A 26,596-nucleotide genomic window follows, 5' to 3' on the forward strand; every position below is an offset into this window, starting at 1 on the left:
AAAAACCATTTCGTACATTTTACCTGGTTGTTTGCTTTTAATGTGAGTAATTGTATTTTACCCAATTATGAATATTAACGTTATCAGAATTGAGAATTTCTCGCTAACGTCTTCGTAGTGTCGCTAGATCTCCCCCTTAGTCGTACAGAACAACCAGTGACAGGCTGTGCATCAAAAGTAAGTATACGCTGCACTTATTTCTAATGGTCTCGGCGAACCTTTCTGCACCAGCAGAGAAACAATCATTCTAATTCAATCCCAAAGTGAAAAAACGAGCGTTGTCCTCGCTTTGACCTTAGGTAAAGTCAGTTTCGGTGCCACTAGTTAACAATCAAAGTCAATGTCCTCATTTTGTACTTAACATAGATATAAAATCACTTGTCCTTCTTGACAGATAATAATTAATGAACGTGTAACTAGGCAAAACTACTGTGTTCAGAAAACTCAAACACTTGAGTACCAAGGTACTCAGGCCCTTTATGTAAGTAATTGCTTTTAAATGAAAACATTCATCTTCAAAACGATTGACTTCAGTTTTCTGTCAAGATTCCGTGATTCATAAATGTGTAAAATGGTGTTAATTAAGTAACTGGTAACTTCGCTCTTTGAATTAACTAAAGGACAATGTTCGTTCTCCATACATTGTTCGCCTAAGAACCAACAATTTTGACATATTACTACCCGAAAGCGAAATAATACGATTCTGTGTGTAAGAACAATGATTCCTGATGGACACTTGCCATAAAATTAATGATTAAGAATATTAAATCAAAGCGATTTTATAATATGTCGTTTATGACAACATGGCGTCTAATGTATTGTGTGAATGTATGAACACCGATTCGCGAAAAATGTTTTGTATTGTCGTCACGCCGAGTCGCAGCCAAATAGTATAAAATAATAGAACAAGTTTTAGAAATACAACTCGGCATTCCACTTTTATAATATGCCCACATATTGCACGTAAATAAACAACATGAATCGTAGGTTGTTTCCACCCTTGTCATCTGACACATGAAATAAACTCCTATTGTATTATAGATATCGAAGCCGAATCGTATATAATAATAGAATGGGTTTTGGAGATCACTCGGGGTTCCACTTTTATAAAATACCTACATATTGCATAAAAATAACACGAATCATGAGTTTTCTTTTCACCATTTACATCTGACACGAGATAACAAACTCCTATCTCCATGACTACCGTCGTAGTCTATGCCAAAGACTACAATATTTTAAGCAAGAAGTTTCAAACCTTAGCGGCTACGGTAACCCCTGGGCCACATACATCATGATAACATTCGGTCGACACCGGAACGAAGTCTTGCGATTATGCAAAAAAGCATCGTATTCTAGTGCGGCTATATCACGTTCAACCGGGGTTTTAATTCGACTAAAGTCCTGACTAAAGACTGGAAGAAAATACGCCGCATTGTACGAGTATGAGCACTTCGTGTTCGTTAAAGCGGCTTCAGATCTAGAGCCCACATAGTTTTCTTTCCAATAATATCCGCAAGTAGCGCTGCATGATCTTTACAACAAAAACGGCAATAGTTATTAAGGTGCCAAAATTATATGATTACTTTGGCACGGTATTATACACGTTCGAAGATTTGTCATTTTCATTCATTTCATCATCATCATCATCATCATTTCAGCCACAGGACGTCCACTACTGAACATAGGCCTCCCCCAATGACTTCCACATCGCACGGTTGGTAGCAGCCTGCATCCAGCGCCTTCCCGCTACCTTTATCAGGTCGTCGGTCCACCTTGTGGTGGGTTGACATTGCAGAATATGACTTTTGATAGGTTCATCATAGAATTCGGCGGGGATATCCTCACGGAGGAAGTTCGTAAAAGGGCGGAACAAGATCTTATAATAATGCAAGGCCGAAGCTGTAACGCGCGTGCTCCTACGTGTAATCCGGCGAGTATGCAATAAATAGTAATGTCTGGTAAATAGTGGTAATACGTATCGTTCGTTCGTTCGTTTCAGCCGAAAAGACGTCCACTGCTGGACAAAGGCCTTCCCCAAGGATTTTCACGAAGACCGATCCTGCACCGCTCGCATACAGGCACCTCCCGCGACCTTCACCAGATCGTCGGTCCACCTAGTGGGAGGCCTGCCCACGCTACGTCTTTCGGCTCGTGGTCGCCACTCAAGAACTTTCCTGCCCCAGCGGCCATCAGCTCTACGAGCTATGTGCCCCGCCCCGTCTATGTCTATATGCGCTACGATTACAGGGTATCATTTTGCATAGTCGCAAGACTTCACTCCGCTGCTGTCAAATCAATGTCGCATAATGTTATCGCAATGTGTGTGGCCCTTGGCCAAATCACAGAAGCCTATGCGAAGAAAGAGCACTTGAATGACAATGAAAATCAGGGTTACCATTTTATAAGATCTCCTCACTATTGAGGGTAACAAAGTAACATTAATAATCTAGCCATTAATTACATTTATTACCTATACGAGAAAGTAAAGCAACATGCGGTTTTATTTTAATTTGTAAAATATTTGTAACAGTTTGTTCCAAATTTAGTTTTACAACAGTATTGCTGTTTCAGCTGTCACTGTGAAGCTTTGGGAAAATAAATAAATAGAAAAAATATTAACATAAATATTTATTTAAGTTTTTATGTTCATTATCATAATATGCCAATTTAAGTTACACTGTGTGACAGTCTTTGACACTAAACAAACTCTTCAGCTTAATAATACCTACCTACAGGGCGTTTTTATAGTTACTCTTGCTGATGAAACAAGAAGGGTTGATTCTACTACTGAAATACAACTACTTTTCTTACAGGACCAATATCAAATTCTCAAAAAAATTCACATCCTCGTGATGGTGATAATTTCTATGGAGAGGTTTTTTTCTTATATTCGGTCTCTTGGGATAAGTTATTCCATTTGAGCAGTAGAATTAATCCTTTTTATTTGATCACTGTATAAAAATAACACAAGTGTTTAGGAAAACTTCTTCTTTGGTATGGTATCACTACGGAGTTATAATGTCGGCAACTCTGTATCACTGACTTGTAACTTTCAAACAGTATGAATAATAAGGGCACCACATTGGTTTTCTTTCTGAAAAAAGGCTTTCACTTTTAGTACTAACCCTTTAGCACTATTTCATTGAAATAAAAATACAATAAACGCACAGAAGACTGAAATTGAGTCAACTGACGTGACATTTATAATTTGTTGACATTATGACAGTTTGACAAGACTAGGGATTGAAAAAGTTTTAATTGAAAAAGTAAAATGACAATTTATTAAAACGATTCACAAGGATATAATCGATTAAAAATATTTATAAAATGTTCTGATACTTGCCTGGAGCGATTATCCAATCGTGGTTTCTACTGAAAAACTACCTCGTGGCAAGATTTTAATAAAATAATAAAATCTTTATCTTCTCTTTCACAATCTATAAAAGTTCATTTGGTCTATTATTATACATGTGCTATGAATGAGGGTTTTCGCTATTGAAAAATCCGCGAGATGGCAATACGTAGACGCGAGGTCCAAATGCTGCATGATTGGTGGATATCTGTCAATGTCATGTCAAAAATAACCAATCATGCAGCATTTGGACCTCACGTCTACGTATTGCCATCTGGCGGATTTTTCAATCGCGAAAACCCTCATTGGCATAGATTATGAGAGACTGGCAACTATACTAGGTTGATATATGTTTCTCACACTTCAACTGGCATTGGATTCAACATCGGATTCTGACACTTTTACAGTTATGATACCATGAATATCAGTTTATGGTCCTAATTATTTTTATTTTATTTACGACCTTCGACCAGTTGGACACTTTAGATAGCTTCTTGTAATAGTGTCAATATCTTTTTAGCTTTTAACGCAAATCTAGTCTTCAAAGCAGTTTAATCGATTTATTTTATTTTCAAAATCGATATTTTATTGTCTATGATGGCCGCAGGAACATCACTATACATGGACTCCCAGCAATAAAGTACGGTAATGCCTCGTACAGATTTTATCGGCAAAAATTATGGAACTTGATAGGTTTTAGACCATGCCACGCACCAAAACGTCCGGAAGTTGTAATAGTATTATAGAATAAACGTTGAAAGACTTATTAATTTAATTTTTCAATGCTTAAGTGTCCATTAGAATGAAAGGGTGCTTAATGTATTAAAAAAAATAGAAAATAATTATGATGGGTTAATGTTTTTGGGCGGTTTTTTAGGCGGTTTCTGACAATGTCCTTTTAGTAGGTACATTTCCAGTTTTTCACCAAGATGAATTCAAGACCGCTTAGCGCTTTAGATTATTTTCAGTGATGACCGTGTTTGATGCTCTAAGTACCTTTAAAATAAAATCTCTATGACCTTCATAAATCCCCCTCAGATTGCACCGGTGACATTTAACATCCTAACGTGTGAGCATATTATACTATGTTTGCATCTAGCGTATAGCTGTGACCTAGCTAGGTTTACGATCTATTAATAACACACTAAGTACACTTCCACTACACTGGTCAGTGATCACACATAATTCAACGATCGCAAAAGGATTTGTAATGGTTTAATGCCATGTTACATTATGATCATATGACCTTACTTGGCTGCTGTAACATATGTATAGTACCTGATTTACCTAAGTATAAATAATTATGATCATCATAATACCTACCGTACTAAATTATTTACACGGTCTTATTCATAATAAAATGCTAATATAGGTTTAAAACCTACATTAGCTAAAACGTTTGATAGGCTTAAAACACTCTTATAAACCTCTGATAAAAAACGTTATTCATAATCGTTTATAAACCTTTGATAACTAAAACAGAGTTTAATATTTTCTTTCCACAGACTATACAAAAAGAATGAACGAAAACAGCTTTTTTGGTGATTTAACTTGATGGACCATGTAAAATCATAGACAAATCGCAGAAAAAAAAAACAAAAAATTGGCAGCTGTGACGTTTTACTTACTGACATTGACATTTGGCACGAAAATTTAATAAAGTTTTCGGTTTTTTCGATCAACTCCCAAGTTTTATCAAACTTTTATAAAACTTGGGATTGTATGTTCTGGATTCTGTACCTCTTACCCTGTACTCTGCAATAAGCTCTTACGACGACCCGGCTAGTTACATCGGATACTAATTATGTCCATGACGAAGGAGAACAGACCGCCTAAAAGGCAACGATCAGAAAACTGGTTGGAGGAAGATAAGGTAGTACTTATTTTTAGCCTGATAAAGTGCCTACTAATTTTTGTAGCATGGTTTTATTTATGTTTGACGCCTAGTGTTTGCTTTTCAGTATTTGCTGAAAGAGTTGGTGAAAGAAAGAGTAAATGCAATCGAAAATAAAAATACAGACACTAACACGAATAAACGGAAGGTTGCGGCTTGGGCTGATTTACAAACAACGTTGGTACATCTTTTGATTTCTGCCTTCAATATAAAATTTTGCCTTTACCTGTAATTCAAAATCCTGTCATTTCTTTTTCAGGTTTAATTCAATGTGCGCTGGTATGAACCGCTCCATTACCCAGTTAAAATCGCAATGGAGCCTCATAAAAATCAGTGCGAAGAAAGACAAGACCATTGCTAGGCAGGCTCAAATTAAAACTGGCGGTGGTCCACCATTATCAGTGCCTGACGATAGGGCTGATGATATAGCATCTTGGTTGCCCAATGAATTTGTAGTCGATGTTAACAGATTTGACTCGGACTCAAATAAAAGTGAATTAATTAACATTCAAGAGGAGGAATCAACTCAAAATACGCAAGATCAGGAATTGATAAATAATGAAGAAATCCAATATGAATTGGTGGTACTTGATGAAGAAATAGAAGATACACATGCTTGTACTACTAGAGGCATATTGGAAGATAAAGAAAATAAAAAAGTAGAGGCAAAAGAAAATAAAGCAAAACCTAATTTTAAAGCACAAGCAATCAAAAAAAAAAGGAAACTGTTAAACAAAGAAGGCTTAATTGATTTAAGCAAAGTTAGGATTTCCGAAATTGCAGAAACAGAATCAAAATGCCGGATTGAACTGCATGAAGTTCAAATGGAAAACGAACGGAAGAAAGGGAGAAACTTGGATCTTGAGCATCAATTATTACAGGAAAAACTTAAATATTACACTCACATTAATAAAGAATAATAAGTCTTTTGATGTTAAAGTTTTTCAAGTACTAACAGATTCTAAATAATAAGTTAGTTCCTCCCTTACTTCTGTTTGTTTTTAATGATAGATCGCCCGGTGCTTTGTCCTGCTGGAAGCTCTTCTGGAAGGACTGGTATTTTGTTCTAAACGTCCTGCCAGAAGATTATCGCAAGTCCTGCCCGCAGTACGCAATTTGTACGTGTTTGCTTGCTGGTCCTTCCAGCAGTACGGTGACCTTCAAATTTGAACTCATCTTCACCAGAAGTAGTAAACACTTGGTTAGTGTTTATTAAATAAAAAGTCATGTCGTAGAATCATTTTGTTTAACCAGTATTTTACTTTTCTTAATATATTATAAACTTGTTTATCTTCTTTCAACTTAACTAATAGGAACTATAATAAGGAACTTTAAATTAATTACTTTGGTACGTCACTTTGTATTAGAAATTACACCTATCACTTACAAATACACTACAAATTAAAAACAAAAACAAGAAATAAATTATAAATGTTTGATTAGGCTGGAATACTTCACATTCATTATAATATTATCGCCAAAATGTTGCCGACTCCACGCCCGGCGCGTCAAAATGTGTCGCGCGAGCGCGAACGCGCTGCCCCCGTGTATACTCGTGCGCCATCGGGCTCCGACTAACGGTTAGTCGCGTTTTTCGATCTTGGGCACTATTGGGTGAAAGAGAGAGAAACACTCTATTTTTTCGTGTAAATTTGAAATTTGTACAATGTATACTTACGAAACTGTGATCTTTTAATTTTGCGTCCTACCGGAAGTACTTTAAGTCCTGCTGGCAGGACTCCGGGCGATCTATCATTAATTTGTATTTTATGCAGTTCCAATCCGCATTTTGATTGTGTTTCTGCAATATATTTAGACGGCTATGAATATGTTTACTAGTCATAACTTAATAAGAGTTTGAGATTACTATTAACTAGCTGTTGCCCACGACTCCGCCTGCGTAGACTACTATTTCTGTAACCTACAGGATCTGTGCATTTTTCCAGGATAAAAAGAAGCCTATATGTTATTCGAGACTATATAATCTATCTGTTTTAGCAATTTATTTGTTTATAAGAATTGAACTGTGATTTTTAGTAAGTAAGTTTAATAATTGTACTTAAATTAGTGATATAAAGTAAATACACATATGCCTAGTCACAAACATTCGCCTTTATAATAATAGTGTAAATTATGGTTATTTTGTTTTAAATGTAGAAGGTTGATAACCTCCGAATAGAAACGTTTATACTTAAGCAATTTCTTTGTTTTAAAGAATTGAACTGTGATTTTTAATAAGTAAGTTTGTTGAAACTAATTGTACTTAAATTAGTGATATAAAGTAATTTGTTTTGAATTTTTGCAGAATAATTGCTTTTTTAAAGAGAACTACAGGTTTTGTTTTTGTGATAGTAACAAATTGGACTGAAAATTGAAATACAGGTATTTTTCAATCAAATATTCTTTTTATTTTCATTAAGATGCCAGGAACAGTATCTGAAAAATTAAAATACAACATTTTCATGAACTCAAATGACATTACATAAAAGTAAATCGTTGGAATTTATCAAAATGTATTTTAGTACCATTCAAAAATGTTGATTTATAAAATTTTGTAGTATCAACTGCGACCTACGCCTCAACAATGAAGGTCGGTTGTCGTGAACACTGTTCTCCGTCGAAAGTTGCGGAGTTACAGGGACCTGCTCCATATGTTGTTCTGAAAAATATTATGAATTTGTCAACATTTTGTCATAAAGATTTGTATTCCTTATGTACAGTCAAATTGATAACATTTACCTAACAATGTGTCATTCATATCAATGGCTATATTATGTAATACAGCCAATGCTATGATCACAGCTTTTCCATTTTGGAGGCTTACTGGTAAGCCATGGAGTAGGCATTGGAACCGCTGCTTCCACACCCCAAAACACCTTTCAACAGTGTTCCTAGTTGAGATGTGAGCATTATTGTATGCTTCTTCTTCTGGACGACTAGGCCTTAAAATAGGTGTAAATAGATATGGCAGAAGAGGGTAGCCCGAATCGCCAATAAGGCGTCCTCTAAACTGCCTATCCTCAAATCGTTGTTTTATATTGCTCTCCATAAAAATTCGACTGTCATGTGTACTGCCTCGCCATCTAGCCACTATATCCATTATTTTGAGGTCAGCATCACAGACAACCTAAAATAAAAAAAACAGTATCCTGTAGGTAATCCATCCAATAATATAGTGTTGAATGTTGCTAAAATTTAGATCATACAAAGTAAAAATTATAGACATTATTAAAACAAATCTTTCTCTGTTGTAAACTGTATAAAATCAAAATATATTTTACCTGAACATTCAGGGAATAATAGCCTTTTCTATTAATATAGTACTGGGCCATGTCACCTCCGGTTTTTTTAATTTTAATGTGGGTGCAATCTATGGCTCCTATCACCCCAGGAAAATTTTTAATTGCTCTAAATTTGGCACTAATTCTTTCCTGCTCTCCTATAGTGATAGGCATTTTGATGAAGGAATTTGCCTTATTCGCGATTGCATGCGCGACTCTGGCGCATATCCGGCTCACTGTCGGCTGACTTAGGCCATGGAGGTCACCAGCATCATCTTGTACCTGAAAATGTATGAAAATAATTATAGCAGCCACGACAAAGGGATAAAATAAAACACTTTTTTGTGCTTACCTCACGACGTCCCCAACATCTTATGGCCACTAAAACTTGCAGTTCAGGACACGTGCCACCACCTCTAGCGCTCTGAACCAGATCATCTTCCACCAAATCTATGATGGTGCGCACTGTGTCCTTATTGAACCTATATTTTATTTTAAAATTTAGGTCCCGCAAATCGAATGGGTTGCTTCGTTGGCGGTAGAGCTTTCTACGTCGCGCTGGGTCGGCATTATTGGCTAAATGCACAATTGCATTTATAGCATTCATTTTCACAAGCAAGGATCACAGCAAGGATATTTTGAATAAATAAACCAACGAAGTGACATTCATATGAAATGACATTTATAAAAGTTAGGTTAAAATAGGTTTATTAGAGCTTTAAACAAGGCCCGAGCTCTCGATAACTTATCACACAGTTATAAGAGGATTTTAGCGCTAAATGACGATTATGAATAACAATTTTTATCAAACGTTTTATAAACCTCTAATAAGCATTTGATAAAATGTGAAAAATGATTATGAATAAGACCGATAGTAAGTAAGTAAAAAAACTAACGCATCCCTTAGTACTACTTTAGTAGAGTGATGATATTGATGCTATGTCGTCTATTTTGTGAATTTACTATTGTATTATTCGCTCATTAGAATATTTACCAGCTTTTTTGACTATTCAAGGTGAAATCTTTTTGTAGCGAACAGGAAACAGCATGTCATGTGAACTAATAAGCTACTTCCTGCAGTCGGTTATTTTATTACAGTGACCCGATTATTATAAAAGACTTTAAAAGAGACGCGGGCACCATTACATATTGTACTTAATGTAATGTAGGTATTAGGTAAGTCTACTTACTTACTAGGGGTCATCCATAAAGTACGTCACACGTAAAGAGGGGGGGGAGGGGGTTGACAAAGTGTGACATGGTGTGACAAGGGGTGGGAGGGGTCCTAAGTTTCGTGACATCACATTTCAATTGTTTCAAATATTTGATATAATGTTGATTTCATAAAAAAAGTACTTAATTTAAATGGAAATAAAACTAATATCGGAACTGCTGTTAATTTAATATTTTTTCGAAGTGAAATTGCAAAACATGTGACGTCACACTAGGGAGGGGGGGGTCTCAGAAATGTGACCACCTGTGACAAGGACGGAGGGGGGGTCAAAAAATCATGAAATTCGTGTGACGTACTTTATGGATGGCCCCCTATTTTCATAATGATCATTAAGAAATATTTTCCCATTCCAATAAAACCATTTTCCATTTCCATACAGTGCAGCGTTTCTACTTAGTTGAGAATCCTATCTGTTTTCGACTTTAATGATGATCAGTAGATAAACACTAGCGGTCTTATTCATAATAAAATGCTAATATAGGTTTAAAACCTACATTAGCTAAAACGTTTGATAGGCTTAAAACACTCTTATAAACCTCTGATAAAAAACGTTATTCATAATCGTTTATAAACCTTTGATAACTAAAACAGAGTTTAATATTTTCTTTCCACAGACTATACAAAAAGAATGAACGAAAACAGCTTTTTTGGTGATTTAACTTGATGGACCATGTAAAATCATAGACAAATCGCAGAAAAAAAAAACAAAAAATTGGCAGCTGTGACGTTTTACTTACTGACATTGACATTTGGCACGAAAATTTAATAAAGTTTTCGGTTTTTTCGATCAACTCCCAAGTTTTATCAAACTTTTATAAAACTTGGGATTGTATGTTCTGGATTCTGTACCTCTTACCCTGTACTCTGCAATAAGCTCTTACGACGACCCGGCTAGTTACATCGGATACTAATTATGTCCATGACGAAGGAGAACAGACCGCCTAAAAGGCAACGATCAGAAAACTGGTTGGAGGAAGATAAGGTAGTACTTATTTTTAGCCTGATAAAGTGCCTACTAATTTTTGTAGCATGGTTTTATTTATGTTTGACGCCTAGTGTTTGCTTTTCAGTATTTGCTGAAAGAGTTGGTGAAAGAAAGAGTAAATGCAATCGAAAATAAAAATACAGACACTAACACGAATAAACGGAAGGTTGCGGCTTGGGCTGATTTACAAACAACGTTGGTACATCTTTTGATTTCTGCCTTCAATATAAAATTTTGCCTTTACCTGTAATTCAAAATCCTGTCATTTCTTTTTCAGGTTTAATTCAATGTGCGCTGGTATGAACCGCTCCATTACCCAGTTAAAATCGCAATGGAGCCTCATAAAAATCAGTGCGAAGAAAGACAAGACCATTGCTAGGCAGGCTCAAATTAAAACTGGCGGTGGTCCACCATTATCAGTGCCTGACGATAGGGCTGATGATATAGCATCTTGGTTGCCCAATGAATTTGTAGTCGATGTTAACAGATTTGACTCGGACTCAAATAAAAGTGAATTAATTAACATTCAAGAGGAGGAATCAACTCAAAATACGCAAGATCAGGAATTGATAAATAATGAAGAAATCCAATATGAATTGGTGGTACTTGATGAAGAAATAGAAGATACACATGCTTGTACTACTAGAGGCATATTGGAAGATAAAGAAAATAAAAAAGTAGAGGCAAAAGAAAATAAAGCAAAACCTAATTTTAAAGCACCAGCAATCAAAAAAAAAAGGAAACTGTTAAACAAAGAAGGCTTAATTGATTTAAGCAAAGTTAGGATTTCCGAAATTGCAGAAACAGAATCAAAATGCCGGATTGAACTGCATGAAGTTCAAATGGAAAACGAACGGAAGAAAGGGAGAAACTTGGATCTTGAGCATCAATTATTACAGGAAAAACTTAAATATTACACTCACATTAATAAAGAATAATAAGTCTTTTGATGTTAAAGTTTTTCAAGTACTAACAGATTCTAAATAATAAGTTAGTTCCTCCCTTACTTCTGTTTGTTTTTAATTTGTATTTTATGCAGTTCCAATCCGCATTTTGATTGTGTTTCTGCAATATATTTAGACGGCTATGAATATGTTTACTAGTCATAACTTAATAAGAGTTTGAGATTACTATTAACTAGCTGTTGCCCACGACTCCGCCTGCGTAGACTACTATTTCTGTAACCTACAGGATCTGTGCATTTTTCCAGGATAAAAAGAAGCCTATATGTTATTCGAGACTATATAATCTATCTGTTTTAGCAATTTATTTGTTTATAAGAATTGAACTGTGATTTTTAGTAAGTAAGTTTAATAATTGTACTTAAATTAGTGATATAAAGTAAATACACATATGCCTAGTCACAAACATTCGCCTTTATAATAATAGTGTAAATTATGGTTATTTTGTTTTAAATGTAGAAGGTTGATAACCTCCGAATAGAAACGTTTATACTTAAGCAATTTCTTTGTTTTAAAGAATTGAACTGTGATTTTTAATAAGTAAGTTTGTTGAAACTAATTGTACTTAAATTAGTGATATAAAGTAATTTGTTTTGAATTTTTGCAGAATAATTGCTTTTTTAAAGAGAACTACAGGTTTTGTTTTTGTGATAGTAACAAATTGGACTGAAAATTGAAATACAGGTATTTTTCAATCAAATATTCTTTTTATTTTCATTAAGATGCCAGGAACAGTATCTGAAAAATTAAAATACAACATTTTCATGAACTCAAATGACATTACATAAAAGTAAATCGTTGGAATTTATCAAAATGTATTTTAGTACCATTCAAAAATGTTGATTTATAAAATTTTGTAGTATCAACTGCGACCTACGCCTCAACAATGAAGGTCGGTTGTCGTGAACACTGTTCTCCGTCGAAAGTTGCGGAGTTACAGGGACCTGCTCCATATGTTGTTCTGAAAAATATTATGAATTTGTCAACATTTTGTCATAAAGATTTGTATTCCTTATGTACAGTCAAATTGATAACATTTACCTAACAATGTGTCATTCATATCAATGGCTATATTATGTAATACAGCCAATGCTATGATCACAGCTTTTCCATTTTGGAGGCTTACTGGTAAGCCATGGAGTAGGCATTGGAACCGCTGCTTCCACACCCCAAAACACCTTTCAACAGTGTTCCTAGTTGAGATGTGAGCATTATTGTATGCTTCTTCTTCTGGACGACTAGGCCTTAAAATAGGTGTAAATAGATATGGCAGAAGAGGGTAGCCCGAATCGCCAATAAGGCGTCCTCTAAACTGCCTATCCTCAAATCGTTGTTTTATATTGCTCTCCATAAAAATTCGACTGTCATGTGTACTGCCTCGCCATCTAGCCACTATATCCATTATTTTGAGGTCAGCATCACAGACAACCTAAAATAAAAAAAACAGTATCCTGTAGGTAATCCATCCAATAATATAGTGTTGAATGTTGCTAAAATTTAGATCATACAAAGTAAAAATTATAGACATTATTAAAACAAATCTTTCTCTGTTGTAAACTGTATAAAATCAAAATATATTTTACCTGAACATTCAGGGAATAATAGCCTTTTCTATTAATATAGTACTGGGCCATGTCACCTCCGGTTTTTTTAATTTTAATGTGGGTGCAATCTATGGCTCCTATCACCCCAGGAAAATTTTTAATTGCTCTAAATTTGGCACTAATTCTTTCCTGCTCTCCTATAGTGATAGGCATTTTGATGAAGGAATTTGCCTTATTCGCGATTGCATGCGCGACTCTGGCGCATATCCGGCTCACTGTCGGCTGACTTAGGCCATGGAGGTCACCAGCATCATCTTGTACCTGAAAATGTATGAAAATAATTATAGCAGCCACGACAAAGGGATAAAATAAAACACTTTTTTGTGCTTACCTCACGACGTCCCCAACATCTTATGGCCACTAAAACTTGCAGTTCAGGACACGTGCCACCACCTCTAGCGCTCTGAACCAGATCATCTTCCACCAAATCTATGATGGTGCGCACTGTGTCCTTATTGAACCTATATTTTATTTTAAAATTTAGGTCCCGCAAATCGAATGGGTTGCTTCGTTGGCGGTAGAGCTTTCTACGTCGCGCTGGGTCGGCATTATTGGCTAAATGCACAATTGCATTTATAGCATTCATTTTCACAAGCAAGGATCACAGCAAGGATATTTTGAATAAATAAACCAACGAAGTGACATTCATATGAAATGACATTTATAAAAGTTAGGTTAAAATAGGTTTATTAGAGCTTTAAACAAGGCCCGAGCTCTCGATAACTTATCACACAGTTATAAGAGGATTTTAGCGCTAAATGACGATTATGAATAACAATTTTTATCAAACGTTTTATAAACCTCTAATAAGCATTTGATAAAATGTGAAAAATGATTATGAATAAGACCGTAGGTAGGTAGGTACCTACGCCCATGTCCCAGGATGTAAGTTTATTATAAACAAACTTAACTAGTAGGTACTTGCTTTACAATTTATGCTTAGGTAGGTAAGTATACCTACGTAATTTGATGTGCTGTTTTTTGGCGATACAATTTCATCAGATCTAGCGACACTTACCTGCCTACCAAAATTAATCAAATCTCCTGTCCTATCTAAGCGAGATATACAAAAGGCGATAAAACTGGATCACCTTATCGCTGACCACGTGCACGATGCGGGGACCTTCATCAGCGCGCAGCGGTCGCACGCGCACCGCCACCTGTGTCAGAGAGTGGGGTCATGTCATATCACACATACGACACGAGTGATCTTCCGTAGCTACAGACAGATTAGCAGAGTTCTAACATTATCAACGGTACGTCATAGTTAGATGTGTTATATCTAAGATTAATTAAAGTGTAATTATTGTCTGAAATTAACTTTTACCGCTATCGTAGTCGCAATCGTAAATGGTAATGGTAGTAACGACCACGATAAGGCAGTAAACCTTGAATCGATCAGAGGGCCTATACCTACTTGCAAAAAATTTGCTGACCACATTATGTCCACAAGTATTAAGTTAATTTAAGACTCATTTTTAATAATCTTTAACCAACCAAAATTCCAATTTTGCTGGCAATGTTATACCTACTTTAATAAATTAATATTTCCAAAATAACAAGTACCTACCTACCTTATCATCGTTAATTAATTAATTAAAACACGTTTTTCTCTAATGAAACGGAAGTGGGTAGGTACCTAAATGTTTTATTTTTTTATGAAATCTGCTATTGTAGAGCTGACTGAATTTACTTAATTGAAATTAGGTAGGTATAGGTACGTCCTACTGGATGACCAAACTGTTAGTGAATTAGGTAAATGAGAATCTTAGGACCTGCTCGAGAGATCTTTACTTCTTGGCATGGTGCCAAAAATTAGATTTGCTTGCAGTTCGTTGATATCGTCGTTTTGGCCTCAAATGAAGATGATGTTCGATAAAAGACATCTAAGTTAGTAAGCTGAATGCTAATCACGTTGATTTACGTACTCTTGAGTATACAGGGTGTTATTCGTATTGTATTATTTGGAATCGGTGCAATTCCTGGTTCTCAATCGGGTGCTTAATTGGTATGTAAGTTACTTAATTAAGAATGCAGAGAGTACAAAAAAAATATTACCATAAGTTTCTCCTCTGAAACAGTACGCACTCCATGCTGCCTGTCGGGAGTAGTCAGATTGCTCTGAGTCATGGCATCACTAGTTTAGTCCACACTAACTTGATAGCACTTTCACCATGAAACTATCACGAGGATAATACGAAAACTTTATCACTCGGAAATTTTATACTAAAGCGTAAGAGTAATCAATCATTCTAAAAAATGAAGAGGTCAAGTCAGAACTTGACAGAAGTTGTAAGTGCGTTAATTAATTGACCATAATAACGGACTGGTTGAAACGGTCTTCACCTTCGTGTCTTCACGTGGACTGAGCGTTGGTCAAAATACAACCTTCGCTTTGGGCGGTCGCTGGGGCAACAGCTAATCATCACAAATAAAACTTACATGCGCCCCTGTAGCACTCACTACGTTATTAAAGACATAAAAGATGCAATTAATTAGGGATCTCTTATTACTTTTTGTGGCACTGTTTCAAATAATTTAGCCATGATGAAACCCGAATTATGTGCCTACTCTTATTTGCGTGAACTCTATTTAACTACATTTCTAAGTCAACAGCACATCAAACTATACATTTTTGTAACAAAATAGCCTGTATTACCATGAGATAAGACATAACTAACCTATTATTGCGTCGTCAGAGCGCCAGTTTTAATCGTGTAAAATAGTTTTATTGGTAGGTATGTTACTCTACTATAAGGAAGGGAGGTAAGGAAGTTTATATTGGAGGTTATTGTAAATTATTACATAATGTAACTATTTTAAAACGAGCTGATTTATAATTATGGTAGTTTAATGTCATAGGTCATCTTTGAAACACAAATCCTGTGGCTGTATATTAAGGAGAGTAGGTAAGGAAAAAACACATATTTTATATAACTTTAAATTTATTTAACAATATTTATGCAAATTACACTTTGATAAAAACAAAAAACTTCCAAAATCAGACTGTACCTGGAGCAAATAATTTTACTCCTCTATCAAAGAGTTTAAACAAATATTTAACAGATCTTTGCTCTAGTGTAAACATATGTTCATCCTCAAATTTCATTCCTGGGTACCTTATTATTAAATGGCCTGATACATCTGCACTTAGACCTGAAGGTAAATTTTCTATTTCCATTACAGTGTTTGCTTTATGAGATAATAAATTAGCCATTAAATACGTCACATCATCTTCACTTGATATATTACAATGAAATAATACACAAGAGTTTTCTATGGTTCTACTTAGCTTGATAATATTGTTACTAAAACTATTCACATCATTAAGAGAAAAATTAAGATCAAATAAATGTGATATTCCATCAAAAACAATATTAGTTACACTAGAAATTTCTTGCAACTTTTCTATCATCTGTTGCAACTTCATAAAGTGATTTTGTAGTGTATTCTGTTCATTGCTCATTAAGCCTGAGACAACTTCTTCCCCTAAATTGTAAAATAATACAGTGCCAGCGTCTACATATTTTTGTAGATTATAATTCATCTTTAGGCCTACTAGTTGATAGTGTCTTAAGGAATTATGGGTTGATATAATAATTACAACATTTTTATGCTTGATCCAGTGGCCCAAGAAAGAACTTACAATAAAAGAACTGTCACAGTGGTTGATTTCTTTCACCGCAATAATTTTATTAGGCGAATTTGTAACCAATCGAAGACTTGACAATAGATCTGAAGACATTCTGAAACAATATTAGGCACACCTATTAATAAGTCTAATTTTAATATAATATAGACTGAAACGACCGTTATACGTCACGCTCTCAATATGGACATTAAAAAAATGTGTCGCGTAATTTGCAGATAAACTCGCTGTGCCGTTCAGTCGGTCTTCGACTTCAGAGTTATAAGCATTTCCGTGAATATTGCATAAGTGATTAAATGAAGTTCTGTTAAATTAGTTTTAAAAAATCATCCGCGTTTTAACAAAGGTAATAAAGTTTTTTTCTGCCTGTCTAGATTTCATAATAAACGAATCTAAAAAACTGTGTGAACTACTACAACTTTTAAAAATAAGTTACCTGTTTATCGAGAACTTTAGCACGTTCTCCTCTTTTTATAGAAAGATCAAATTAAATCGAACTTGTTTTAATTCTTGTTGTGTTGTATTCCTTTCACATGTTAAATGGAAGAAAATAACTAATTTTTCGAGGTTAAAAATTAACCAACCAAAATAACTTCATGCTGATGATGACGTTCATGACATGTGGATGACATCTGTCAGTCTTGTCATAATATGCATAGACTTGTTAACCTATGGACTGATTGATTATACCTAAAATAACTAAAATATAATCTAGTTGGAATATAAAATGGCTGCCATCCATGTAGTTTTCCAATTTTAGAGTTAACTTTCCAAGTTTGTTGCTATATTTAACAAGAAATGAACAAAAATATTTCGGTGAGCATCGCTGATGACGTCACATGTAGAGATGGGTAGTGGGTAAAAACCCATTTCACCCGATTGGGTTTAAACTGGGTGATTTGGGTAAAAACCCGGTTTTTACCCATTATCACCCATTCTGGTGGGTGAAAACAAAAATAGCGTTTTTTTAAAGTGAGAAGTGGTATTTGTTGCTAAGGGGGCGTTCTAGTGTTACGTAATGCAATCTGGGGGGAGAGGAGGTCTTGAAAAACGTTACAATGCGTTACAGTGGCGGAAGGGCGGTTCGATTTCAAGTTTTTAAGCAGAAGTACTTTGTAGTTGGTGTTGTTATTTGTAACTTTATACCGTAATGTCATCAAAGAGAGAGTTTGGCATCTTTGGCATCCCCCCCTCCATGTCCTTGCCATGATCACAAATTATTGTGTTCCTACTAAATTTCTTCTAAATCGGTTCAACGATTCTTGAAATAACACCATTTTATAAAATAATTGGTCACATCATCATAACGTGATCAATTTTACGATTTGGCCACGATATAAATGCATATTAGTGTTAAATTTGACTTATTACTTATTAATCAATAAACTTAAATGAGAAAAATTCAATAAAAATAAAGAAAAGATACCAATTAAAATAATTATAAAATTATTTGTTTTCACCCGGTGTAAACACCCACGGGTGGAATGAAACGGGTTTTTATTGGGTTTTTACCCTCATGTGGGTTTTTACCCGGGTGGAAACCCATCTCTAGTCACATGACATCATGTCAAGAGTAATGATAATGACTGAGGAAACAATAATCTAACGCTGAGTTGCACACTTGCACCACCTAACTTTAACGGTAACCATGACGATAACCGGTGTTTTTTGTATGGAGTTTGACAGATTTTTGACGTTTGTCAAAGTTAAAATAAGATGGTGCATCCATGAAGCAATAGATAGCTTCATGGGTGCAATGCAACCCAGCTTAAATCTTTTTTCCATGGAAACACCATCGGTTAGTAAAAAGAAACAAAGATCCTGTTTGTCATTAATATTTATCCAATAAAATTGCATAAGCATTAGATCAGTAGGGCTTGTATTAATCGGCATAACTTAAACGTGCTCGGTACGTCGGTACATACATTACGCACACACTTACACTCATTCATTATAAATACACTCAGGCAATCAGCTGACAGGTTGTTGTGTGTATGTGTGTGTAGTTGTCAGCTGATTGCGGCCATTTTGTTTTCTTAAATCTTGTATGTATAGTTCCAAAATACTTAACTGTCCTATGCATGACATTGACAGTGAGGCGCCACCGTCAATACCGGATCGCTAGTTTCGATTTTTTCCATGTTGGAAACCATAAAGCTGAACGATGGTAGCGCCCCCCTGTCATTGAGTTTGGCGGGACAGTTCAGCGTGGGTCATCTATACTCGGCACAAGTCAGGTAGTTAGTGACGTTTCATGAAAATGTTGCCAGAATGAGTTCTGACCTGCAAACATTATCTATAATTTTTTTCATACGTCACCATGGGTAAGTTAGAAAGAGATAAACAGCTGTTTGTCATTAATTTGTCGATTTAATATTTATTTGTTCAAGCAATTTTTGTATACATCAATATTTTCACTTTCAAGTACCTCCATGGTTTGAGTGTGTCAAAAATCGCATGCCTACTACCTGAGCCCCGATTACGGTAATTTTTAACGTCTCCAATCCAGACACGCTTCTCGATTCTGCGATACGATTGGTCGTTCAACAGCGTACGTCAGCTGTTTTGACCAATCGTATCGCAGAATCAGAAGCGCGTCTGGATTGGAAACGTTAAAAGTTACCGTAATCGGGGCTCTGAAGCTGTACCTATTTTTATTTTCCTCATACAAGTTCCGATAATTGGAGGCGTTTGGCCGAAAATAACGCTAGTAAGAAAAAATATGGCCTTTTAGCGGTAAATGCTATCACTGCTAAAAAATGTATGGGAAATTACTAAGGCTGAAATTCATTCATTTTTCATCCCCACCCCACTGTTTTTTTGACTTGACTTGGCTAATTTCCGCGCAGTGTAAATCCGCCATAACAAGCGCTATTTTCGGCCAAACGCACGCAGCCATTAATTAATATAATCTGTCAAGACGATGAAAATATTGAATTGAAAGACGAAAGTTAAAACAAAAAAAAAGAAAATTGAGACCATGAATGAATGAATTCATTAATAATTCATGAGTACCTATTTTTTATCATAGATCCATTGATGAAGAATACGCATACATGACCACTTCGTCGGAAATCGACTCGAATGCATGTGGTTTTATGAATGAGATAGTAAAACTAGTTGGTTGGCGCACAGCCGCGCGGGTGTAGTGAATTTTAGTGGTCGGGCTGGTTGGTATTTATTTAATTGTGATAAAAAATTAAGTGTATGACTTAGCTATTAATAATTACTTGCAATGTCAGTAGCATGGTTTACCTTACATTTAATAATAATTTTAAGTTCTTTTAAGCCTAATTAATGGAACTTTGTTTATGTTGTTGGATGGTTTATGAATGGATTATGTTGTTTAATTAGACAGGCTTCGATGAAATTCTTACTTTATTATCGTTTATTGACTAATCCACTACCTACCTTATTGGATTTTATTAAACATTTTTCTTTGTTACAAAAATTAAAGCAAATAAATATTTATAGCTAAGATTATTAAAAAGTGTTACATTTTACAAGTTAACAAATATTTAGTTTAACTCATGTGATAATAAACCACAAACCATTATGATAATGTAGTGTAGAGTACATGTAGGTAAGTAAGTAGGCACTTATCATTATACCTACTTATCTTTAATCACATCCATTGTTTCAGTGTCATGGGTAAGGATAAAGAAGTGAGGATTTCACGATGGTACTTTGGAGGCCTGGCATCAGCTGGGGCTGCATGCATCACCCATCCCTTGGATTTGCTAAAAGTCCAAATGCAAACACAAAAAGGAAAAAATATTTCTATGCTGAAATTGACTGGAATAGTTATCAAAAATCAAGGTGAGACAAATGATTTCAAATAAAAACAAAATAGGATATCATGTACAGATGACAGCATGCCTGTTAACACTATGGCATCATAATTAGGTCTATTTCACTTTGATCACCCAGGTGATCAAAGTGGACTCCAAGTGACAATTTGGTGTCCTTTGATTACCCATGGAAAAGTTGACCTGGGTGATCAAAGTGGAACGTTTATGCTCAGAATGCCAACTTCTCAAAATGCCAACCGCTCGCAAAATGACAACTTCGCAGAATGCCAACTTCTCGAAATGCCAACTTCGCGAAATGCCAACTTCTCAAAATGACAACTTCTCGAAATGCCAACTTCTCGAAATGACAACTTCTCATAATGACAACTTACAATTATAATGAATGCAGGAGCAGTGAGTGCTACCACAAATAATAAAAATAGTTAAAAAGTCCAAATATTTACATTATCTCAATATCTTTATTTGTTACTATACAATCAATCAATACACTAGGGTCGTATCGCATCAATCTCTCATCTCAAATGTCGATTGAATGACATACACCTATATAATTGTTACAATCATTGTCAAAATCGGATAAACAAAACCAGATAAGGTCACAGTACACTTTAAATCATAAAATAGTGTATGGCGAAAATAATGTTACGTTATGAGGGTAGTTTTAAAAAATGCACAAGTTATACTTGTCAAAACTATATCGCCCTTGTAATGTGTTAATTTATCTAGTAAAATAATTGTTTTGCTGTTACAGACCGTACCTGGTTTTTGTTTATCTGATTTTGACAATGATTGTAACAATTATACAGGGTGTTACTTTGCATTCTTGCCATATTTACAGAGGTAACTATATTACTGATACAGAACACAAATCCGTTAAAAAATAATGCCCGAAAATTTTATTTTTAAATCTTGAATATTTTATTTTATCGACAATCTGTTAAACACATCACTAATTATCGTAACGCATGCACATCACTTGTTGGCGATGGTGATGAAGACTTTTTTACTTTTTATTGTATTTTTAAATAATCTATTGCAATCTTTATTGTCTTTAAAATGTCTTTTTGACACTTTTGTAAAAAACTGAGAAATCCATCAATCACAAATCACGTTATAAATAATACAAAAATGACTGAAGTGTATTCAAACAACGAATAATTTATCAAAATGGTGCTTGGAGTGTCGACGACATGCTTGATGACGTACCCTTAGCGTTACACCAAATGCTCTACTACCAGCAGGATGGTGCTTCCCCACAATAAGGACGTCAAGTGCGCGAATAATACGTTTGGTGAACAGTGGATTGGACGAGGGGGTCCAGTAGCTTGGCCACCACGACCCTCGGACCTAACATCAATGGACTAAGAGTGACTTGAAACGACTGGTATGCGCAGAAGAGATAAACAGTGTAAACGTGTTACATGAAAGGATTGTTTCAGCGAAACTGTGAGACAAAACGTTTATGTGTTGTGAAAACTAAAGCGAAATACCAACGCTTCGCCGTGCTAGACTGTGCCTTCATCAGAACGGAGGACACTTCGAACATTTGCTTCTCAGTACGCAAACTTTGTAAGTAGGAACTTATAAATAAATAATTAATTGTGAATAAGGTGATTTCATTTCATACTTAATTTATTAATTTGCAAAAATAGGGAAAAATGTTATAAATTAATTAAAACCCTAATAATTATTACGTATTTTTGACGGTCATAAGCCCGTAAAGTAGAAAGGCAAATCTGAAATCAACCGAAGAGTATTTTAAAATAATTATTATGACTGGATAAAAAGGCTGGTACCTAGAGCCATAAAACATCACAGATTAATAAGAACTAGGCCACGCCCACTAGGTTTATTCCAATTGCACCTGTAGAACGTGCGAGACAAAATTGGTTTATTCCAATTTGTACTGAAAAACTAAATTTACTAAAAACTTAGTGTACTTTCTTTATGGGAGTCTCTTGTTTATCTTAAATAATAGGTATTGTTCCCTACTTTTATCTCTGTGAATATGGCAAGAATGCAAAGTAACACGGTGTATAAGTGTATGTCATTCAATAGACATTTGAGATGAGAGATTGATGATCGCATCAATCTCTCATCTCAAATGTCTATTGATTATGTATTCGACCCTAGTGTTTTGATTGATTGTATAGTAACAAATAAAGATATTGAGATAATGTAAATATATGGACTTTTAAATTATTTTTATTATTTGTGGTAGCATTCACTGCTCCTGCATTCATTATAATTGTAAGTTGTCATTATGCGAAGTTGTCATTTCGAGAAGTTGGCATTAAGAGAAGTTGTCATTTTGAGAAGTTGGCATTTCGCGAAGTTGGCATTTCGAGAAGTTGGCATTCTGCGAAGTTGTCATTTTGCGAGCGGTTGGCATTTTGAGAAGTTGGCATTCTGAGCATAAACGAAGTGGAATAGACCCTTATTTGTGTGCAATTTTGCAACAAAAATGTCTGATGTGCTGGTGAATGGACTTTAATTTTTATTAAATATCAAAATATAAACTTAAAATCATTATTTCATTGCAATATCTAATTAACTTTAATTATTTGAAGGTGTCATGGGACTTTATAATGGCATATCAGCATCTCTACTGCGGCAGCTAACATATTCAACTGCCAGATTTGGAATATATGAAATGGCTAAACAAAAACTTGCACCAAAAGATGTAAGATTTTTTAAAATTATTAAACCCCTATACACATAAGTGATTTAATACATTCAGTACCAATGTACCAATTTGGTTGGAGATAGCAGAATCATATTTAAAGACTTGACTTACTTGACTTATGTTCCTATGTCCCCTAGATGGGGCAGAGGGCATCCACAACAGTCCTCCATCCATATTTAAAGGCAGTTATGTTATTATCTGGTGTGGTAAATATAATATGAATCATATGAATTCATAATATTGTATATTTACCACACCAGAAAATAAAATATGCCTTTAAATATGATTCTGCTATCTCTAACCAAATCATATTTTATAAGCACACTTCATTTCAATTACTTTTAAAACTCATCCATTAACTCAAATATTCACCACACATATTGTGCACTGTGTGAAACAAATGAAACTTTGAATCTTTGAATAAAATTGAAGATGTTGATTGATTTTTGTTTTGTGGAACGTAGTATTAAACAAGGGCACGGTGTGGTATTGTGGTGATATTCAACTTGGGACTTTAACTTTATTAAATACGAAACTCTGCTAACTATTTCAGGGTACTTCTATGCCATTTTATATGTCAGCGTTCCTAGCGGGATTAGGCGGATTTGCTGGAGGATTTGTGGGAAACCCAGCTGACTTGGTAAATGTGCGAATGCAAAATGATGTCAAGCTACCTCGTGAGCAACGAAGGAAGTAAGTTAAAAATTATTGTAAATATTGTTTAAGCATGAATCATACATTTAAGGCTTCGGCAGACCAAACGCGGGGCAGTAGCAGCGCTGTTGGAATGCGGGCCCGCGCAATTTGTAATACAAGAAACTCTTTGTAGTGTATCACACCAAATTAGAACGCGGGCCCGCGCTCCTACCGCTCCGCGCCGCGCCGCACTGCTACGGGCCCGCGCTGTTGTATTACTATGGCGGCCATATTAACATGACTCACCGGAGGCAGGGCGGTAGCAGTGCAGCGCAATGCGTTGAAAGCGGTTTACGAATATTGTATTTTTTTTTAACCGCCCGCGTTGCAACACTTGCAACTGCTTTGAAACTGCCGCTGCCTTCAGTGTGCCTATTGCCGCGCTGCAACTGACCCGCACTGCTTCTGACCCGCGTTTGGTCTGTGGAAGCCTTAAAAGGGAACACTTTTATAGTGACGTTCTGCAACCACTTTGAAGAATAACTTATTGATATATTCTACTTGTAAAGCGGACATTGTCATAAACCACTTTTCTTTTCAATAATTTTTCAGCTATAAAAATGCTGTCCATGGATTATGGCGCGTCGCAGCCGATGAAGGCGTGTTACGGCTCTGGGCAGGCGCGTCCATGACTTGCAGTCGCGCCGTGCTTATGACCATTGGGCAACTATCGTTCTACGACAAAATCAAAGAACTTCTACTTACTACCTCATATTTTAGTGACAATGTGGTGACGCACTTTACATCGAGTTTATTGGCTGTAAGGATCGCCCTTTTAGCAAAAACAAGGCATTTTATTTTCTGTATCAACTGCACTGCTTTAATACCTACACATATCTTTTCTTTTTGCATTTTTAGGGAGCTATCGCGACCACCATGACTCAACCCGTTGATGTGCTGAAGACTAGAGCAATGAATGCTAAGCCAGGTGAGATCAAGAGCATATTTAAGCTGATAAAGAGCACCGCTAAAGAAAGTCCATTAGCATTTTTCAAAGGATACATTCCAGCATTTGCGAGACTCGCGCCTCATACTATTTTAACATTTGTGTTCCTAGAACAACTTAGAATGAATTTTGGTATAGTTAAATTGGAATTAGTTCAATAAATGTTATAATAGTATAATACTGCTTACTAGTTACAACATTTAGTTGCATTTAGGAAAAATATATTATTATGTAAGATTGTTAGGAAGTTAAGATATTAACTTATCCTTGTTGTTTGTTAACTTTTAGACCAGAATTAACTTTGTAGACAATACAATAACATACTCATTCTAGAAAACTAATTTATTGGAAGAATTTAACTCTGACTAGGTCATCATCATAGGCGTTATTTATTAGTTTTTTTAGTCTTATTATTATACCATTTCAAACATTGATAGTTACTGTTATTTGCAGTAAATAAGTGTAATAGTATTTTGATATTTTTTACATCAACAAGTGACTAATATTATTTTATTTACATAAATCTTGACATTTTTAATCTGTTATTACAGTCTTCCAATCCAATGTTCAATAATATACAGCTAAAAATGGTTCATCGAAATAATTTCATAACCATGCTACAATATTGTCCTGCCCGTATTCAGATTTTTTACATAAGATCACAAAATAAAGGTGTCAGTGGAATACTATTACTTATTGTATAAAAAGTTTATTTGATTACCTGAGGGTAAATTAAAATCGTACATTTAGGTACTTTAAAATGCTTTCTATAAAAAAGAAGTAGTTCAATTTCAATAACAAAAAAAAAACATCTATCACTCCTTAACATAATTTAACAGACTACTACCACTTTATGCATCCTTTTGTTCTCGTATTCTGTGCCAAAAACATACTACCTACCTATTATATTTTTTAACAATCTCAACCTACAGTATTTAAACAATTTGCAAAAAGGTGATATGTAAAAACAGTTTACATTCCTACATAAGCTACATAATATGTATATTTTTGTATCTAATACGGTTTTAAGAAAGATTCATGTACTAAGTTGATTTATCTTAAACTGATCAAAATGTTTAAATAGGTATTGTTATCGGTGTTCAATAAATAAGTGTACTATGGCTAGATCTGTATGTATCTTGTACGCAGCCTTTATAATATGTAGGTACGTGGACTTTTTAGATACATTTGTGTAAGTGGTATTCGTTGGTAGGAATGTTTATTTACACTTACATCTTAAAACTTCATAATTATTTAGAAAACCTAATCCGAATGGTATATGCCGTAAACAAGCGATCAATGTTTTTTGGTTCTGTTTTATGAAGGATTAGATAAAATCATTATAAATTCTTGCCTAATTTGACAACTAAATATGTACAAACGTTTCCCCCGATTGTTATAGTTCTAATATTGTTTATTTATTTCAACTCATTCATACATCTACTTATTACTAAGCTTAGAAGTTACACGCGGCGAAATATACTAATAATAC

At 35.0% G+C, this 26,596-nt stretch overlaps 6 protein-coding genes across 11 annotated transcripts in view; 2 read left to right on the forward strand and 4 right to left on the reverse strand.

Moving 5' to 3' along the window:
* LOC135074553 (kinesin-like protein KIF19) overlaps window positions 1-16,184 on the reverse strand; it is a 39,828-nt gene extending 23,644 nt beyond the window's left edge. The window contains exons 1-2 of the mRNA XM_063968876.1: window positions 15,374-16,184; window positions 14,407-14,475 (exon numbers count right to left, since the gene is read on the reverse strand). Of these exons, the coding sequence (XP_063824946.1) occupies window positions 14,407-14,475; window positions 15,374-15,445 (141 nt within the window). The 5' untranslated portion in view covers window positions 15,446-16,184. The remainder of the gene's footprint in view (window positions 1-14,406; window positions 14,476-15,373) is intronic.
* On the forward strand, window positions 19-25,931 carry LOC135074560 (mitochondrial dicarboxylate carrier). Of its 4 annotated transcripts, none has more exons than XM_063968893.1 (6): window positions 19-42; window positions 20,608-20,783; window positions 23,347-23,459; window positions 24,016-24,155; window positions 24,711-24,918; window positions 25,017-25,931. In XM_063968893.1, the coding sequence occupies exons 2-6, from the start codon at window positions 20,612-20,614 to the stop codon at window positions 25,263-25,265; spliced, it is 882 nt and encodes a 293-aa protein (XP_063824963.1). In that variant the 5' UTR covers window positions 19-42; window positions 20,608-20,611; the 3' UTR covers window positions 25,266-25,931. The 4 variants fall into 4 exon arrangements, with proteins under 4 accessions (XP_063824963.1, XP_063824962.1, XP_063824959.1 ...); XM_063968892.1 differs by lacking the exon at window positions 19-42 and adding an exon at window positions 14,468-14,571; XM_063968889.1 differs by lacking the exon at window positions 19-42 and adding an exon at window positions 17,119-17,310.
* LOC135074974 (putative nuclease HARBI1) lies at window positions 7,652-9,401 on the reverse strand. Of its 2 annotated transcripts, XM_063969341.1 has the most exons (5): window positions 8,883-9,401; window positions 8,531-8,812; window positions 7,989-8,376; window positions 7,775-7,908; window positions 7,652-7,685 (listed from the first exon to the last, which is right to left on the reverse strand). In XM_063969341.1, exons 1-4 carry the CDS (start codon window positions 9,135-9,137, stop codon window positions 7,778-7,780), a joined length of 1,056 nt encoding a protein of 351 aa, XP_063825411.1. In that variant the 5' UTR covers window positions 9,138-9,401; the 3' UTR covers window positions 7,652-7,685; window positions 7,775-7,777. The 2 variants fall into 2 exon arrangements, with proteins under 2 accessions (XP_063825411.1, XP_063825410.1); XM_063969340.1 differs by having other exon boundaries at window positions 7,665-7,908.
* LOC135074975 (uncharacterized) lies at window positions 10,212-12,203 on the forward strand. The gene is made up of 3 exons (XM_063969342.1): window positions 10,212-10,746; window positions 10,835-10,944; window positions 11,027-12,203. The coding sequence occupies exons 1-3, from the start codon at window positions 10,678-10,680 to the stop codon at window positions 11,685-11,687; spliced, it is 840 nt and encodes a 279-aa protein (XP_063825412.1). The 5' UTR covers window positions 10,212-10,677; the 3' UTR covers window positions 11,688-12,203.
* Window positions 12,416-14,162, reverse strand: LOC135074976 (putative nuclease HARBI1). 2 transcript variants are annotated; one of them, XM_063969344.1, is made up of 5 exons: window positions 13,647-14,162; window positions 13,295-13,576; window positions 12,753-13,140; window positions 12,539-12,672; window positions 12,416-12,449 (listed from the first exon to the last, which is right to left on the reverse strand). In XM_063969344.1, exons 1-4 carry the CDS (start codon window positions 13,899-13,901, stop codon window positions 12,542-12,544), a joined length of 1,056 nt encoding a protein of 351 aa, XP_063825414.1. In that variant the 5' UTR covers window positions 13,902-14,162; the 3' UTR covers window positions 12,416-12,449; window positions 12,539-12,541. The 2 variants fall into 2 exon arrangements, with proteins under 2 accessions (XP_063825414.1, XP_063825413.1); XM_063969343.1 differs by lacking the exon at window positions 12,416-12,449 and having other exon boundaries at window positions 12,461-12,672.
* On the reverse strand, window positions 16,243-17,783 carry LOC135074561 (elongator complex protein 6-like). Its single transcript, XM_063968894.1, has 2 exons — window positions 17,401-17,783; window positions 16,243-17,061 (listed from the first exon to the last, which is right to left on the reverse strand). Exon 2 carries the CDS (start codon window positions 17,058-17,060, stop codon window positions 16,317-16,319), a length of 744 nt encoding a protein of 247 aa, XP_063824964.1. The 5' UTR covers window position 17,061; window positions 17,401-17,783; the 3' UTR covers window positions 16,243-16,316.
* Window positions 25,932-26,596: the final 665 nt, after the last annotated feature.

This window comes from Ostrinia nubilalis, chromosome 9, assembly GCF_963855985.1.
Source record: "Ostrinia nubilalis chromosome 9, ilOstNubi1.1, whole genome shotgun sequence".
In the NCBI taxonomy this organism is placed as follows: Eukaryota; Metazoa; Arthropoda; class Insecta; order Lepidoptera; family Crambidae; genus Ostrinia; species Ostrinia nubilalis.